The sequence below is a fragment of the Rana temporaria genome, chromosome 6 (assembly GCF_905171775.1).
Source record: "Rana temporaria chromosome 6, aRanTem1.1, whole genome shotgun sequence".
Lineage (NCBI taxonomy): Eukaryota > Metazoa > Chordata > Amphibia > Anura > Ranidae > Rana > Rana temporaria.
In genome coordinates this window covers 205,649,065-205,668,477 of record NC_053494.1, presented here as the reverse complement: position 1 = coordinate 205,668,477, position 19,413 = coordinate 205,649,065, and the positions used below count along the sequence as shown (strand labels likewise).

The window sequence follows — 19,413 nt, the reverse complement described above, 5'->3', positions numbered from 1 at the left end:
GCAGTGCCCTATTGCAAAAAAAAAAAAAAAATTGCCTGGTCATGAAAGGGGAGGGAGGGGGGTAAATCTTCCAGGAGGTGAAGATTATACAAATCAGATTGTATGGTGTATAACAACCAGGATGGAGGAGAAAAATCGGGTCTTCCATGCAGCAGCATTTGTGGCGACACGTGTGACGTCACCGACACTCCCTGCAACAAAACATTTCATCAGGCAGGTCTGTCCCCCTGGTGGAGATCGCCGAGATCTGCTGCCACCCCCTCCCCCCCCTCTCCCATCCCCCCACCAACACCATCACCACGCTGAGATGACAATGCAATCTACCAGCTAAAAGTCCCACACCGCTGGGGGGGGGGGGGGTTGCAATCCCACAATGTTGGGGGGGTTGGGTTGTAGCCCCTCAATGCTGGGGGTAGTAGTCCCTCAATGCTGGGGGGGGGGTGTAGTCCCCACACCGCTGGGGGGGGGGTGTAATCCCACAATTCTGGGGGGGGGTGTAGTCCCCACACCGCTGGGGGGGGTGTAATCCCACAATTCTGGGGGGGGGGGTTTGTAGCCCCTCAATGCTGGGGGGGGGGGGGGGTTGTAGTCCCACAAGGCTGGGGGGGCTGTAGTCCCCACACCACTGGGGGGGGGGGGGGATTTTGGAGCCCAACACGCATTGCTACAGACCGCAAACCCGCCCAATCCGGCGGCAGAAAAATAAAAAGGCTCAAATCATTTAAAGGGGATGTCGTCCACGTTGCGGCCGGGCCGATGACTCACCATGATGTCGGATGTGTCCGGTGTCGGTGTAGGATCGGCAGTGGATGGGGTGAGTTCTCACCGGAGCCTGTGTGACGGATCTCTGTGAGAAGTGAGCTGCAGACTGCGCAGCAAGCTGTCATATCAAGGAGGGAGGGGCCGGCTGCGAGCGAGGGCACGCCTCGGAAGTGGAGTCACCGCCACGCCCCCTTTTCTATGGTGTGAGCGCAGCGGGCTTATCCTGGCGGGGGAGGGAGAGAGGGAGGAGCCTGTGCCACACCCTCCCACTTTCTCGAGGCTGCTAAGGGGGGGGCCTCATGCATAGGCTTAGCAGCCTCGAGAAAGTGGGAGGGGCCGTGGTGAGAGGGGCGGGGGAAGCAGGTGAGGTTGAAGAGTACCTGACTGTCATCCAGAGAGGTCAGTTTTCTGCATCCTCTCCCCCTCTTTATGTCATAAAATACACTTCTATTTATTTATATTGATCGCTACAAATGTTGCCAGTGACACATGAAAACCGTTACAATGTTTCACTATTTCATGTATTTATTTCATTTTTTCATTTCATTTATGTCACCATTTCTCCTTACTATGAAACCACTTGCCCTCTGGAAGATTTTACCCTTTCCTGACCAGGCAATTTTAATTTTTTTTTGCAATACGGCACTGTTATTTTAACTGACAATTGCGCAGTCGTGCGACGCTGTACCCAAATAAAATTGATGTCCCCCCCCCCCCCCCCCACAAATAGAGATTTCTTTTGGTGGTATTTGATCACTTTGTTGGCTTGTGTATATAGCACAAAAAATAAACTGCAAAAAAAAATTCTCAAAAATATGTAGCAGAATACATATTGGTCTAAATTTATAAAGATTTTTTTATTATTATTTTTTTTAACAGTGTTTTTTTTTTAATCAAAAACAATATTGATTTTTTTTTATATTGTTTTTGATAAAAAAATAAATAAAAAAAAAACAGACAATAACATTTTATATATAGTGGCCCAGATTCAGAGAGCAATTGCGTCTGCGTAACCATAGTTACGCAGCGCAATTGCTTACTTGCGCCGGCGTAACGACTTCTCCTGATTCAGAGAGCTCGTTACGCCGACTGCAGCCTAAGATATGAATGGCATAAGGCTTCTTATGCCCTCATATCTTAGGCTGCATTCTTACGCAGGCCGCTAGGTGGCGTTCCCGTAATGGTCAGCGTAGAGTATGCAAATTGCATACCAACGCCGATTCACTACGGTACGCGCGCCCTGCGTACGCAGTTTGCGTACGTCGTGTTTAGCGTAAGGCTGCTCCTGCTAATAGCAGGCGCAGCCAATGCTAAGGATACCCGTCGTTCCCGCGTCGCGAGGTTTACATTTTACGTAGTTTGCGTAAGTGAATCGTGAATGGCGCTGGACGCCATTTTTTACGTTCACTTTGAAGCAAATGACGTCCTTGCGACATCATTTACCGCAATGCACGTCGGGAAAGTTTCCCGACGGAGCATGCGCTCTACGCGGGAACGCGCCCAATTTAAATGATTCCCGCCCACTACGGGATAATTTACATTAGGCGCCCTTACGCAGGGCATTTTTGAAGAGCGCCCACGCAAATTACATGGCTACCGCTTCATGAATGAAGCGTAGCTCAAATAATTTGCGTAGGCGCAGGGTAAAAAGGGTACACTGCGCCTCCGTAAGGAGCGCGCAGCTGTACCTGAATCTACCCCAGTGTCTTTTTTAAATAAAAAAACGAGACACACACATATAGGCCCGGATTCACAAAGCACTTACGCCAACGTATCTCAAGATACGCCGTCGTAAGTACAAATATGCGCCGTCTTATCTATGCGCCGAACCAAAAAAACCCAAGATACGCCTGAAAATAGGCTTCATCCGACCAACGTAACTTTCCTACGCCGGAGTATCATGGGCCATATTTATGCTGGCGCTCCCATTGATTTTCAATGCAAATGAGTGAAATACGGCGATTCACGAACTTAGTTGCGGCTGGCGCATAATATACGTGGTTTGCGCAAGACTTACGTCTGGCGTAAAGTTATTCCCCATATAGGAGGCGCAACTCATGCAAAGGTATGGACCAGGGAACACAGCCGTCGTATTTTATGTCGTTTACGTAGTTCGTGAATATGGCTAGGCGTAGGTTACGTTCACGTCGTAGGCAGTGATTCGACGTGATTCTGAGCATGCGCACTGGGATGCGGCCACGTGACGGCGCATGCGCCGTAGGTTATTCGTAAATTTATGACGCTCAGTCCTTCATTTACATGGGGTCACGCCTCATTAGCATGGCTCACGCCCACTTCCACCTGCGCTGGCTTACGCTGAGGAAACCCAGCGTAGATTTGAGAGCGACTGCTTTGTGAATACTGGGCCAGATTCACAAAAGAGATACGACGGCGTATCTACTGATACGCCGTCGTATCTCTGTTTCTAACTATGCGGCTGATTCATAGAATCAGTTACGCATAGATATCCCTAAGATCCAACAGGTGAAATGGACTTACACTGTCGGATCTTAGGATGCAGTACCGCGGCCGCCGCTTGGGGGAGTTCTCGTCGTAAACCAGCGTCGGGTATACAAATTAGCACTTACGGAGATCCACAAAGCTTTTTCCCCTTCGTTAAGTCGCCTAAGTGTTAGTTTGCCGTCGCAAAGATAGGGTACCTTTTACAATGTGTAAAGTTAGTACACCATGTAAAAGTGTACCCGTCTTCCCCGCGTCGCTGTCAATTTTTTTTTTAATTTATTTTTTTCCCCGGCACAACTCTTTTTTACCCGTCGCGATTCACAAAACCTTGGCGCATCGTAATTTCGGGCAAAGCACGTCGGTAAATTTGCGTCGGGAGCATGCGCAGTACGTCCGGCGCGGGAGTGCGCCAAATTTAAATGGGACTCGCCCCATTTGAATTGGCCCGCCTTGCGCCGGCCAGATTTAGGATACACCGCCGCAAATTTCCAGGTAAGTGCTTTGTGGATCGGGCACCAACTTGGAAAAATTGCGGCAGTGTAACTTTAATCGGAAAAGTTAAGTTGCGCCCGGGCTACGTGAATCTGGCCCACTGTGCTTGCCTCTGTGCACTGCGTCGGCGTAGCGTATATTCGATACGCTTAACCCGGCATAAATAATATGCGCCAGTGTCTGTGAATCCGGGCTATATATATATATATATATATATATATATATATATATATATATATATATATATATTAAATTTAGGTCATGTACTCTGCTACATATTTGTGATAAAAAAAATCCCAATAAGTGTACATTGATTAGTTTGCACACAAGTTATAGTGTCTACAAACTATGGTAAATATACTGGATTATTTATTTAATTTAAATTGTAATGGTAAAAAAAAAAAAAAAAAAAAAAAAAAAAAACATTTATGAAAATATAAGAAAGCGAAAAATTATTTAGTTTTTTTTTAAGTGTGCGCAGGAAGTGTGCCAGGTGTGCCTGGGCACATCCTAATCACCATGTGCGGCTTCAATTCCCCCTACTGCCTGGCAGGGGCAGCTTGTCATTAAGGGCACAAGGGCAGCACCGCCCCCTCTATATAAATGAATAGATAGATTCTATCCACGGCTGCCGTGGCCACCCCCTATTCATGCATCCGGCCCCTTTCAGGACGCCAGGCACATGAATTACAGCGGCGGGGGTGTTTTTTTTTTTTTTTTAACCCCCTGATTAGAGTCATAGGCTTCAAAATAGGGTGGACTTGTGGCGCAGAGCATTGTGCTCGGAGCCCACCTAGGTGTGTTAGAAAAGCGAATATTAATTTTGCTTTTCCAACACTGAATCGCCTCTCCACCAATCAGAAAGGACGGGTCCGATACCCCTTTCCCTATTGGCTGAAAGGTCAGGCGATCATATTGGGACGCCTAGGAGGAGGAGGGATGCATGGTGGAAGTTGGCATGATCCACTCCAAAGGAGGAGGAAGAAAGTTGCCTGGACACACTGCCCACCCGCTTCCTAGATGAGGTAAGTGTGGGGCTTTGATGACCCAACTTGTCACTGCCAGTTGACCAGGGGCGGGTGTTTGCCACCCCCCAAAATGGAAAAAATAAAATACAAAAACACCAGCCGCCACTGCTGCCTGTGCCCGCCCCCCTGTCCCACACTCTCCCCCTAGCTGTGGCGGTAGGGCATGTTCTGGAGCATAGCACTTCAACAACTACAAGTGTGCACCCCATGCTGAGACAAGCCTATCAGCGCCTGGTACAAGAACAGAAGGCCCCAGCTGAAGGAGTGGGAAAGATCTGGCGATTGGACCGGTGTGAGAAGGTGTTGCAGCCTGGTGAAGTGGCCCGTTTACAAGCATCTGTCAAACTTAATTGGAAGCAACCAGACCCTTTCATTGTCATTGAACTGGATGGACAGAGAAAAGATGGGGGTGGTGATAATTCCTGAAGTGGTTTCAACCAAAGCATTGCAAAGAAGTCACAGGAAGATCTTGGTCGGTGTCCGCAACATAACGGCCTCGCCAGTGAAGATCTCGGCTTGGATGTTGCTGGGACAATGGACGTGAATGCGGCTACCCCAGTCTCACCGTCAGCCATGAATAAGCACTAAGTCAGTGCGAAACGTCGGTTATCCTCCTGTTTCTGTTGCTGTGATCTGGTATGTTTTTGCTGTTTGTTTAAATAAAGACAACCTGTTTGGTTTGGAGTGCGGCCATCCATCCTTCATTTTACGCCAATGCTTGCCTAGTGCACTGCCAGCACCCTTGGAATCCTACATCTGTGTATGACCCTATAGCAGACCCACCTTGAGCGGTGATTTTCCTTCTTCCACCGTCTGATTTGGTTTGGGGAAAGAAAAGAAAGGAATCCCTGTCGGGGAGTTCTATCCGAAGAATATTCCTCTCTCACCTGAATAGAAAGAAAGAGCCAAGACTCAGCTCCTGATATGGCAGGCTGCATTCTCAAAGAGTGAGTTTGATGTGGGGTGTGCAAAGCGCACCCAACACCAGATCCGTCTACAAGAAGATAAGCCATAAAGAGAAAGAGTCAGATGGATTCCTTTAGGGGACTCGGAAGATCTATGTGAACAACTGGCAGAACTGAAGAGTGCAGGTATTATACGAGATTCCTGAAGTCCATACACTTCCCGTAAAGTGGTGGTACGGAAGAAGAATGGGTCACTGAGGCTGTGTATTGACTACCGGATGCTGAACCGAAAGACCATTCCCGACCAATATACCACCCTGAGGATCGAAGATGCCTTACAGAGCCTGTGAGGGGCAAAATGGTTCAGTGTACTTGACTTGGAAGAGCGGGTACTACCAAATCCCCATGCATTCTGAGGATTGGGAGAAGGCCACTTTTATTACCCTGGTGGAATTCTTTGAATTCGAATCGCATGCCTCAAGGCCTGTCTGGCGCCCCTGCTACCTTCCAAAGACTACTGGAGAAGACTGGGTGACATGAACCTGAGCGCGGTTTTGGTATATCTAGACATTGTCTTCAGGAAGACCTTGGAAGAACATGAAGAGCATTTGGACAAAGTCCTGAACAGACTCCATGACGAGGGGTTGAAGCCGTGTCTGGAGAAGTGCCAGTTTTATCGACTATCAGTCAACCACCTTGGCCACATTGTGTCTGCCAAGGGAGTGGCCACAACCCCCAGAAGCTAGAAGCTGTCACCTCCTGGCTGAGGCCTACTAATGTGACTGAGCTTAGGTCATTTCTGGGATTCTGCGCCAATTACAGAAGATTTGTTGAGGGATTTGCTAAAAAGCTTGTCCACTTAATGAGCTACCGATGGGCACAGAGAGGCTGCAATTGATGGGCACAGAGAGGCTGAAAGAGATCTAGATAGATAGATAGATAGACTATACCAAGGGGTGATCAGGGATTTTCACATTCACAGCATTACAATAGTATGCAAAACAGTCACGAATAGAAGCCATTTGTGACGGTTTTGTTTATATTGTAATCATGTGATCGCTATGACCAATCAAATCGATCACATGAAAGTTGCAAGCACCTTGGTCCACCGTGTCCACCAGGATCGTACTGGTGCCTGCAGCTGCCGCCCGCTCGCAGTAAAAATACTGTGAGCGGGTTGGCGAGTGGTTAAAGCATTATACAATGCACCCGTATGACATTTTTATAATTTTTCACACAAATGGAGCTCTGTTTTGGTGGGATTTAATCACCGCTGGATTTTTATTTTTTTGCAAAAAAAATAAAAAAATCAGAATCTCATTGGCTGACAGCTGATCACGTGGTAAAGAGCCGCTGTGATTGGCCCTTTACTCCGATCGGCCAAACTGACACGTGGGCAGCACGAACACAGGAGGACATCTTTTGGCTATAGCGCGGGCGGGAAGGGGTTAAACCCAAAAGCAAACATTCTGTTGCAGCTTATCAATTCTTAGCCCCCGTTCACACCTAGGCGTATATACGCCTGTAGTGCGACGCCGCTGCAGCCCCGAGACGCTGGAGGGATGATTTAACATGCACCTCTATGGAGATGGTTCACATCTCCACGCCGAACGCTGTACGCCAGAAAAAAAGTCCCGGACCTTTTTTTCAGGCGGCGTTCGGCATAGGAGATGTGAACCATCTCCATAGAGGGGGTGAAGGCTGCATTCACAATCGCTGCGTTTTGTCGCCGCAAATCGCGGGACAAAACGCTGCGATTTTGTACACCTAGGTGTGAATGCAGCTTTAGACGTGATTCGTTTTCTTTAGGCTTTTTTTTTATCTATTTTCATCTGATCTGGTCAGCAAGTCTTGTTTTTCAAAAGAACAAGCTCTCCTGCAGAATATATCAGTTTACAGGGACGAGACAAACCATTTATCACTGACAGGGGTGCTTCTAATCAGCCATTTATTCATGTAAAATCTTTATCCCAAAAAAAGGAAAAAAAATAAAATTGCTGCAAGAAAAATGAATGGTTGAAGCGGTTACCGGCAACAGTAGTTCTGACCGTCTTTGGAAGTTCGGGGGAGGTTTTTGTTTTTCAACCTGAGAACTAGGAAATGTGCTCTTCACCTAAGCGCTCAGTATATACATAAATAAAATTCAGGCCAGGCACGGGAGTTTTCCCATAGATGCCATGAATAGCAATTTCAGCCCAACCCAGTACCATTCAGGTATTGCACGCAGGAAACACAAGCCGCAGTCACTCTTGCACAGTCTTCCCCTCCCCCAGGTTTCAACAATATTTACTTTGGCATCTTCTGAAATCTTCAAGTTGTGCAAACCTGAATAACGTCTCTTTATAAGCCGCTGTAGACGCTCTGTTTAGGAAAGACGGGTGTCGTTATTACAGTAGGGGGATCGTCGGAAATAGCCAATTTGCATACTCGACGCGGAAAACGTCAGGAACGCCACCCAGCGGACGCCGAAGAATTGCATCTTAGATCCGAAGGCGTACGAAGACGATACCTCACATGTGGGGTTTGAACGGCGTTTACGTATGTGGGCGGGACTTGCATGCGTGTTTGCTTCTGCGCGCGAGAGAACGGGGAATTTTTTTTAAATTTTATTGGACTTATTTTTTACACTTTTTTTTTTTATCACTTTTATTCCTATTACAAGGAATGTAAACATTCCTTGTAATAGGAATCAGTGTGACAGGCAGGGCTTTTTTTCCAGGGGGAACTTGGAGGAACTCAGTTCCACCACCTTTGGCTCAGACCCTTTGGTGCCTGCTCACCACAAATCACTTATAAACACAGAAACCAGACTTCTGTGTTTACAAGTGACAGCTCTGCACTCTGTGTGTAACCCCCCTGAACTCTGCACTCTGTATGTAATGCAATCCTGGTATTTAATGCCCCTTTATGACCCTTCTACTGTTTTTGAAATCTGTACAGGGTCGTGGTTGAGTTCCTGCACCTATTTTCTGAGGAAAAAAGCTCTGGTGACAGGTCCTCTTCATGGAGAGAGGCGGGGTCAATAAGACCTCACATCTCTCCTCAAGGCTTACAAGCACGAAATCAGTGAAAAAACAAAAAACGATCACATGCCGACAGCCGCGATTGCGGCTTTGTTTACTTCCGGGTACCAGGCGTGATGTCATATCGTCGCGCCCGGGCCTCCGACAGTCATATAGATGACTGGTGACCACAGGGCTGTCTTAATAGCGTCATGGGCCCCTGGGCAAAGTAATGCTCTGGGGCCCCTACAATGATGACAGTGCAGGTAAACAGACATTAAGTAGGTAGGAGGCAGACTGCCTCCCCTGTGTATCTATCACTCTCAGTGCCATCATGGGGCCCCAATTTCAGGGCAGCATGGGCTCAAAGACCAGCAGCTTTGGGGAAAGTGCAGGGGCTGCCCATGCAGCTAGGGCCCCTGGACAGTGCCCAGGTGTGCCTTCTCATTAAGACAGCCCTGGGTGACCATCTGGTTACCAGTCATCTATGCTTTCCGATTCGCTCTCCGGGTCCCCGATGGCATGGGAGAGCAGCCCGGAGAAGCACCGGATGGCGGCAGGAGGGGGGGGCAGGGGGGGGATGTGATCGCGTGCACGAGCGGGAGCACGGGGTTTGTGTGTAAACACACAAATCCCTGTGCGGTCTGAGGAGAGAAGGACAGATCGTGTCTTTCTACAAAGTAGAAAATACGATCTGTCATCTCCTATAGCGAGTCCCAGCCCCCCCCCCACAGTTGGAACACACATTAGGCAACACAATTAACCCCTTGATCACCCCCTAGTGTTAACCCCCTTTCCTGCCAGTGACATTTACCTAGTATTCAGTGCATATTTATAGCACTGATCGCTCTATAAATGTCAAGGGGCACAGGTGTAAGGGGCAATTGTCGTTTTTTAATGGCACCTGTTCCCACTTCCTTATTCCTTGGCAAGGATGGGTTCACCTTGGACTCCCCTGCCTGCATCCCAGGATAATACAGACTAGTCTCATTGCATTCCACCATATCATGCATGGGCCATAGTGGGCGACTGTGAGGGAGGGAGTGTGAGCAGGGCCATCTTTATGGCAGGGCAAAAGGGGCAGCTGCTCTGGGCCCTGCCACTGCTGTGGGGCCCAAAGCAGCTGCCTCATACTTGCCAACTATCCCAGTTTAAATTCCCTTAACGTTTTAGTCCTTTGCCATGTCCTGATATCTCAGTGTGAAGTGCTGCTACTAATGCTGCCCAGCTCTGCCCTATTGTTGCGTACAGATGACTCACCTGCAGACCTTTGGCCAGATCCTCAAAGAAGTTACGCTGGCGTATCTATTGATACGCCGCGTAACTTCTATTTTGCTCCGGCGTATCTTTGTTTTGTATCCACAAAACAAGATACGCCTGAAGCTGTGCTAGATCCGACTGGTGTACATCTTAGTACGCCGTCCGATCTAAGGTGCATTCTTACGCTGGCCGCTAGGAGGCGTTTCCGTCGATTTCCCTGTCGAGTATGCAAATTATATACGCAAATCCACAAACGTACGTCGGGCCGGCGCATTTTTTTATGTCGTTTCCGTAAGGCTTTTTCCGGCGTATAGTTACCCCTGCTATATGAGGCGTATCTTATGTTAAGTATGGCCGTCGTTCCCGCGTCAAAATTTGAATTTTTTACGTCGTTTGCGCAAGTCGTTCGCGAATAGGGCTTTGCGTAGAAGGACGTTCACGTCGTAAGCATTGGCTTGTTGCGGGTTAATTTCGAGCATGCGCACTGGGATACCCCTACGGACAGCGCATGCACAGTACAAAAAAAAAAAACGCCATTTACGTCGGGTCAAGACGTATTTACATAAAACACGCCCCCATCACATCCATTTGAATTGCGCGCACTTACGCCGCCAAAGTTACACTACGCCGCCGTAACTTACGGCGCAAATTCTTTCAGGATACCAAAAATATGCTGTAAGTTACGGCGGCGTACTGCATCATAGATACGCTACGCCGGACGGAAAGATGCGCCAGGGTACGTGGATATGGCCCTCTGTGTTTACATGCAAATAACTTATTCATATGTAAATAGCCATGGGCAGCAGCATTCATATGTAAAGAAATGCAGCATTCATATGAATATCATGCCCCTCTGCAGTGAAGAGATGATGTGCTGTAACCTCTAGCAAACAATCAGTGAGCAGTATTACTGTACTGTAATCTCTAGCAACCAAAGAAGAAATCATGTGCTGTAACCTCTAGCAACTAATCAGTGAGCCGTAATGTGTGCTGTAACCTCTAGCAACCAGTCAGTAAGTGGTAATGATATGCTGTAACCTCTGGCAACCAATCGCAATCACTGCCTGATCTGATGCAGTAAACTGATTTTAAGTCTATCTGAAATCTATTGCATGTCTCAGAGCAGGTGGAGAGTTAAATTGCCCAGGGTCCAATCAACATTAAAGACAGCCCTGTGTATGAGGCAAGTGTCTTTTTTATGATACCCACTCCCACTTCCTTATTCCTCGCCTAGGCAAGGATGCCGTTCCCTTGGACCCCCCTGCCTATCCCAGGAGGCTACAGGATCAGTCTCACAGCAGTCCACCATCCCATGCATGCTCAGTAGGGGCCAGCTAGGAATAATTAGGAACTGAAAGCTGGCTATGGAACGCTTTACCAACCAGCATTCGGTTGGAGGAGAACCACTTGGCGTTCAGGAGAAAGATCAAGACTCATCTCTTTTGATACCAAAGGAGACAGGAACAACAAGCGCCCAGAGGCGATTAAGTTTGCATGTGTTGCGCTATATAAGTTTTCATTCATTCATTCATTCAAGATGGTGGCACAGAAGATCCAGAGTCCTAAGTAAAATCCGCTGCGTAGAAGACAGAACTGAACTTCTTGGAATGAGAAGTATGTGCTTCTTACAAGTCAGCAGCTACAGTGTATATATAGCTGGCGACTTTCATTTTTCACACGCCCGGGGGAAGTTCCTCCAACAGAAACCACAAGTCAAAATGTTACATACCGCTTATTTACTCCACAAATAGTAATGTATACAAATGTAAATACTGTATAATATATTCTATAAAAGCACTGTGGCATCCTCCTTCACAATTAACATATGCTTAACCACTTAATGGGGTTGTGAAGGTTTGTTTTTGTTTTCTAAATGGATTCCTTTAACCACTTAACCCCCGGACCATATTGCTGGTCAAAGACCAGAGTACTTTTTGCGATTCGCAACTGCGTCGCTTTAACTGACAATTGCGCGGTCGTGCGACGTGGCTCCCAAACAAAATTGGCGTCCTTTCCCCCCCCCACAAATAGAGCTTTCATTTGGTGGTATTTGATCACCTCTGCATTTTTTGCGCTATAAACAAAACTAGAGCGACAATTTTGAAAAAAAATGCAATATTTTTTACTTTTTGCTATAATAAAATATCCCCCAAAAAATATATAAAAAACATTTTTTTCCTTAGTTTAGGCCGATACGTATTCTTCTACATATTTTTCGTAAAAAAAATAAAAAATAAAAAAATCGCAAGCAGCGTTTATTGATTGGTTTGCGCAAAAGTTATAGCGTTTACAAAATAGGGGGTATTTTTAATATATATGTTTTTTTTTTACTAGTAATGGCGGCGATTATCGTTTTTTTTTTTCGGTACTGTGACATTATGGCACACTTGACACATTTTTGGGACCATTGGCATTGTTATAGCGATCAGTGCTATAAAAATGCATTAGATTACTATAAAAATGCCACTGGCAGTGAAGGGGTTAACACTAGGGGGCGGGGAAGGGGTGAAGTATGTTCCCTGGGTGTGTTCTAACTGTAGGGGGGGGGGTGGACTGACATGGGGAAATGATTGATCTTCTGTTCATACATGAGCGGTCGTGCGACATTGTACCCAAACAAAATTGATGTCCTCCCCCCCCCCCCCCCCCATAAATAGAGCTTTCTTTTTTTTTAAATTTTAAAAATTCGACGCGGGAACGACGTCCATACTTAACATAGCATACGCCTCGTATAGCAGGGGTAACTTTACGCCGGAAAAAGCCGAACGCAAACGACGTAAAAAAATCAGGGTTACCCCAGTGAACAAATGTTGGAAACCACTGATCTATTCCGCTACATGTCTTTGGTAAATAAATAAAAAATCCTAATAAGTGTATATTTGCTTTGTATGAAGTTATCGGCATCGGTCGATTGTGCTGAAAAAAAAGGCCCATTAAAACTTCAGTGCGACTTGCCAATGACTTCTGTAATAGAAGTCAATGCAGGTTGCCTGAAGTCTCCCTGTGGAGTGACTTGTCTCTCCTATATGGGCAGCCTGCCAAGTCTGAACATCTCTGGTAAGTGGAAACATTGTATCTCTTTGCTGCTTTTATCAAAGGACTGAACTATTTTAACCATTTAAAGACTAAGGCCCGGATTCAGATACAATGGTGTATCTTTGCGGCGGGCGTAACGTATACGTTACGCCGCAAATTAGGGCGCAAGTTCCGTATTCAGAAAGAACTTGCGCCCCAAGTTACGGCGGCGTAACGTATTTGGATCGGCGTAAGCCCGCCTAATTCAAATGTGGATGATGTGGGCGCGTTTTATTTAAATTCACTGTGACCCCACGTATTTGACGTAAATACGCAAATCGTCAATGCTTTAGGCCTTGTACTCACGATCAGACATGTCCGATGAAACCGGTCCGCGGACCGTTTTCATCGAACATGTCTGCCCGGGGACTTCTGTTCGATGGCTGTACACACCATCGAACAGAGGTCCGCGCGTAAACAATACGCGGGGCGTGTCCGCGGTGTCGCCTCATCGATGACGCGGTGTCGCGGCGACGTGGGCGGCCTGCCTTTAAAATGCTTCCACGCATGCGTCGAAGTCATTCGACGCATGCGAGGGATGGCGGGCGGCAGGACATGTACGGTAGGTCTGTACAGACGACCGTACATGTCCGGGCGGACAGGTTTCCAGCGGACTGTTTTAAAGCAAGTCCAGGAAACAGTTGTCCGCTGGAAACCTTTCCGATCCGCCCGAAAATGGTCCGTTTGGGCCTACACACGGCCAAACATGTCTGCTGAAACTGGTCCGCGGACATGTATGCTCGTGAGTACGGGGCCTTAGACGTGAACGTAACTTACGTACAGCCCTATTCGCGAACGACTTACGCAAAATTTTCAAAATTCGACGCGGGAACGACGTCCATACTTAACATAGGATACGCCTCATATAGCAGGGGTAACTTTACGCCGGAAAAAGCCTTACAGTGCCGACATCGCGGGCGCCCAGGACAGGTAAGTGTCCATATATTAAAAGTCAGCAGCTGCAGTATTTGTAGCTGCTGACTTTTTTTTTACGGCGGAACTCTGCTGCTTTCACACTGGAGTGGGTAGCCGTTGACGGTAAAATGCCGCTATTTTTAGCAGCACTTTACCATCATTTTAGCGGCGCTATTTGGCTGCTAGTGGGGCACATATAACCCAGCTAGCGGCCGATGAAGAGGTTAAATGTGCCCATGTAGCACCGCTACAGAATCGCTTTGCAGGTGCTTCAGCACATATCGGCCCAAAAAACAAAACAAATCGGTATCATATATCGGTTGTCGGCCGCTGCAATTTCTAAATATCGGCATCGGCCAGAGAAAAGCCCATATCGGTCGACCTCTAACCCCGATAGCTCAATTGTGTGAATTGTACACATGGGTAAAGCAGGGGCGAGGTCAATAGCATGCATAGAGTGAGATACCAAATGGTGGGTGTCGCCAAAGTTCACTAAAGAGGCTCAAAGTGGGAGGAAAAAATGCTGCGGTGTTGGTGTCATTGTAATAGAGGGAGCTGAAAGACTGGGGCTGTTCTTTGGGGTGGACTGTATTGCAGTAGTGTGCGCAATGTTATCTTTGAGACCATTTGTGGTGTGGATTTGGGGCTCATATGGAGTTTAGAGCCCCTGTGGTTTGGAGGGCTAGGCATCTGAGACTGAAGACAGTCTGGGCCACGGAGGAGCCAGGCAGAGCAGGGGGTGCTGCCTGGGCCAGGGAGGAGCCAGGCAGAGCAGGGGGTGCCGCCTGGGCCACGGAGGAGCCAGGCAGAGCAGGGGGTGCCGCCTGGGCCACGGAGGAGCCAGGCAGAGCAGGGGGTGCCGCCTGGGCCACGGAGGAGCCAGGCAGAGCAGGGGGTGCCGCCTGGGCCACGGAGGAGCCAGGCAGAGCAGGGGGTGCCGCCTGGGCCACGGAGGAGCCAGGCAGAGCAGGGGGTGCCGCCTGGGCCACGGAGGAGCCAGGCAGAGCAGGGCCACGGAGGACAGATTATCACTTTTGGGTGGACTGACCCTTTAAGCAATTGTAGGAAAAAAGTAAAGCAGACACTGCAACTATACACAAAAGAAATAGAGGAGAAATCTTCAAATGGGGACCAGTTCTGGTGATCTGGGGGGGGTCCCCAAATGATTCCCTTCATTTTCAGGCATTTCCTTTTTTACCTTATTTGGATAAAACGCTGCCTGCCTGTTTGCTGTACTGCACAAGGTTGCAGGGCATTTGCAGAGCGGCCTCATTTACTTGAACGGGTCATGCCTGGCAGGTGCTACACCCACCAACCATGACAGGACTCCTGCTGCACCTGCGCCATGTGTACACCCCTGGCCAGTGCAGCTAAAGGGGATGCAGTTGGGACGCTAAAAATACGTCTTAAAGGGGTTTGTTAAGGTTTCATAAAAAAAAAACATACATACCATACTTGCCTTCACTGTGCAGTTCGTTTTGCACAAAGTGGCCCAGATCCTCGTCTTCTGGGGTAACTCGGCGGCTGTCTCGGCTCCTCCCCGCAAGAACTAACCCCCCTGTGGGAGACGCTCTCCCAAAGGGGGTTAGCTTGCAGGCACGCTCCCGTGTGATACAGTCAGTGGGCCAATGGGCGCCACGTCATTTATTTGAAAGACAGCAGCAGGAGCCAATGGCTGCGCTGCGATCAATCACCCAATGAAGAGCCCACAAGAGCTGGGGGGGGGAAGTAACGCGGGATCACGCCCACGGAGATTTGGGGCTTAGGCAAGTAAAACGGTGGTTTGGGGGGGGGGAGGCAGAGAGTGCAAGGTGTTTTTTCAGGTCTCGGCTCCTCCACGCAAGAGCTAACCCCCCCTGGGAAGTGCTCTCCCAAGGGGGGTTAGCTTGCGGGCACGCTCCTGCGTGATACAGTCGGCGGCCAATGGGCGCTGCGTCATTGATTTGATTGACAGCAGTGGGAGCCAATGGCTGCGCTGCTATCACTCAATGAAGAGCCCACAAGAACTGGGGGAAAAGTAACAGGCAAGTAAAACGGTGGGGTCAGAGAGTGCAAGGTGTTTTTAGCATTAAGGTGAAAAAACACAAAGCTTTACAACCCCTTAACTATAGGGTTTTACCACCCCCCCCCCCAAACTGCAAATTTAAGCGAACCCTTACTGTTCTGAGCAGCACAGTGCATCTGCGACTTTCCTGGGTTATCTGCGATTCGCCATTATCTTCTGCGATATCCTACATTTAGGAGTTTTGGGCCCAGATTCACGTAGGGCAGCGTAACTTTGTGTGGGCGTAGCATATCTTATTTACGCTACATCGCCGCAACTTAGAGAGGCAAGTGCAGTCTTCACAAAGCACTTGCGTCCTAAGTTGCGGCGGCGTAGCGTAGATGGGCCGGCGTAAGCGCGCGTATTTTAAAGTAGGCAGGTCGTGGGCGTGTTGTATTTAAATTAAGCGTGACCCCATGTAGATGTATGGGCAAACGAACGGCGCATGCGCGCGCATGCTCAGTATCACATCGAATTTACACCCTAAGATACGCTGGCTCAATGCCTGTGACGTTAACGGAACCTACGCACAGCCCCATTCACGTATACGGCTTACGTAAACAACGTAAAAAGATACACTTGTTCCGACGTCCATACCTTGCATGGGCTGCGCCACCTAGAGAGCAGCTTTATCTTTACGCCGGCGTATGTCTTACGTAAACGGCGTAACTAATTGCGACGGACGTACGTTCATGAATCGGCATATCTACGGCAATTGCATATTCTAGGTGTAAATCAACGTACACGCGGCCAGCGTAAATATGCAGCAAAGATACAACGGCGTAGGAGACTTACGCCGGTCGTATCTTAGCAACAGATAAGCGTATCTCAGATTGAGAATACGCTTATAGATACGATGGCGCCGCATTCGGACTTACGACGGCGTATCTACTGATACGCCGTTGTAAGTCTTTGTGAATCCGGGCCTTGGTGTGCTTTCAGAAAATGCACCAAACCTGCGGGATATTATAGAAGTCTACTGCTATGCGCAGGAAAGCTCCAGGTACACGGCACCCACGGGGTGCGTAAGCCGCAGCGCATCAGTGTAAAAGCAATTCTATACTATGGGGGGGGGGGGGGGGGGGGGATTGGACAATTCACCCCACCTCCCCCCCCCATGTGATAGCTAGATAGATAGAAGGGGGATCAGACAATTCACCCCTCCGATACATTGTACCACCCACATTGCATACGATACATTGTATACACATCACGCAGGATACACATACATTGTATATAATAGACACACACCACAAACTGTTGGCACTATATAAATCCTTTATAATAATACCCGGTGTATTGCTTCACACCGACCTGAAGATCTCCTCTTTCCTGCTGCCGCCACCAATCTGGAGAGCGGCTAGCCGGGATAAGATATGGAGTGCAGTTGGGCTCACTCCGCATGGGACAGGAGAGGGCACTACAGAGGAGGCATCGCCTTACACGCTCTTGCTCCCTACTACAACGCCAACTTTACTAGTATTCCCTCTGCATTGCACTTTGATGCTCTGGAATGGCGGGTCAGCAAGCCCAGACCGCGATCTACCAGTCACCTGACCACAATCTACTGGTCTGTATTTCCTACTGGTCATCTGTTTTTCAATTTAAAATTTACCTCTGCTTTAAGACATTTGGTATTAAAGTATAACTAAAGACAATTTGTTTTTTGTTTTGGATAGAGTGGAGATAGATTAGAACCCCTGTCAGTTTTTATTACTGTCTGTGCCCCCGTTAAGGAGATGCACCCCCCTCTATTTGTCATGTTTACCATTATCTTCAAAAGGCTGCAGACTGGAGCTCCACTCACGACGGGAAACAGGTGGCCTCCACTCAAAGTTTTTTTTCCCCCCTTTCAATCAACTTTAATGCAACAAACAACCAATAGACACAAGTGGGAGGTCACATGTTTCCTGTCGCATCTGCATTTCCTGTCACATGTTTCCTGTCACCTCTGCATTTCCTGTCACATGTTTCCTGTCACAGCCGCACTTCCTGTCAAGAGTGGAGCTCCAGTCTGCAGCCAGATACCGTTGTCTGTCCGAGCCACTTTGTTTTTGTTCTCGTTTGCTGAGCCAGAGCTTTGCAATGAATCAGATTATTAAACTGTAAAAAAAAAAAAAACTAGCATAAACCACTGTGAACGAGCATTAACCCCTTCCCGACGGATGACGTAATTACTCAGCCCCTCCACGGCAAGGCCCCTCCGCACTCAGCCCCTCCACGGCACGGCCCCTCTGCACTTAGCCCCTCCACGGCACGGCCCCTCTGCACTCAGCCCCTCCACGGCACGGCCCCTCTGCACTCAGCCCCTCCACGGCACGGCCCCTCTGCACTCAGCCCCTCCACGGCACGGCCCCTCTGCACTCAGCCCCTCCACGGTACGGTCCATCCGCACTCAGCCCCTCCACGGCACGGTCCTACCGCACTCAGCCCCTCCACGGCACATTCCCCCTGCAGTCAGCCCCTTCACGGCATGGTCCCCCCGCACTCAGCCCCTCCACGCCACGTCCCCTCCGCACTCAGCCCCTCCACGCCACGTCCCCTCCGCACTCAGCCCCTCCACGGCACAGTCCTACCGCACTCAGCCCCAACACAGCACGGTCCCCCCGCACTCAGCCCCAACACAGCACGGTCCCCCCGCACTCAGCCCCTCCACGCCACGTCCCCTCCGCACTCAGCCCCTCCACGGCACAGTCCTACCGCACTCAGCCCCAACACAGCACGGTCCCCCCGCACTCAGCCCCAACACAGCACGGTTCCCCCGCACTCAGCCCCAACACAGCACGGTCCCCCCGCACTCAGCCCCAACACAGCACGGTCCCCCAGCACTCAGCCCCTCCACGGCATGATCCCCCCACACTCAGGCCTTCCACGGCACGGTCCCCCAACACTCAGCCCCTCCACAGCACAATCCCCTGCACTCATCCCCCCCATGGTAAGGTCCCCCCGCAATAAGCACCTCCACGGCATGGTCCCCCCGCAATCAGCCCCCATGGCACAGTTCCCCTGCACCCAGCCCCTCCATGGCACAGTCCCCCCACACTCAGCCCCTCCACGGCACGGTCCCCCCCTGCACTCAGACCCTCCATGGCATAGTCCCCCGTGATCATCAGTGCCCTGATTACAATACAGCGCCACCAGTGCCAGCAATCAGTGCCCACCAGTGCCAGCAATCAGTGCCCACGAGTGCCACCAATCAGTGCCCATAAGTGATGCCCCTCAATGCTCGTCCGTGCTCCCTATCAGTGCCGCCTATCAATGCCCACCAGTGCCACCTATCAATGCTCATTAGTGCCACCTATCAGTGCCCATAAGTGCGGCATATTGGTGCCTCCTTATCAGTGCTGCCTCATCATTATAAGTGCTGCCTCATCAGTACCTATAAGTGCCACCTCATCAGTGTCCATGAGTGCTGCCTCATCAGCGCATACCAGTGAAGATAAAAAATACTTATTTCCAAAACATAC

General features: G+C 49.2%; 1 protein-coding gene across 2 annotated transcripts in view; it reads right to left on the bottom strand.

Annotated features, from left to right (window-relative positions):
• LOC120944195 (tubulin alpha chain-like) overlaps positions 1-17,736 on the bottom strand; it is a 46,250-nt gene extending 28,514 nt beyond the window's left edge. Inside the window, exon 1 of one of the 2 annotated variants that reach the window (XM_040358145.1) lies at positions 17,715-17,736. In XM_040358145.1, coding sequence (XP_040214079.1) covers positions 17,715-17,717 — 3 coding nt within the window. In that variant the 5' untranslated portion in view covers positions 17,718-17,736. Of the gene's footprint in view, positions 1-765; positions 889-17,714 lie in introns of those variants that run through there. The other variant, XM_040358144.1, reaches the window with a different exon arrangement.
• Between the last annotated feature and the right edge of the window lie 1,677 nt (positions 17,737-19,413).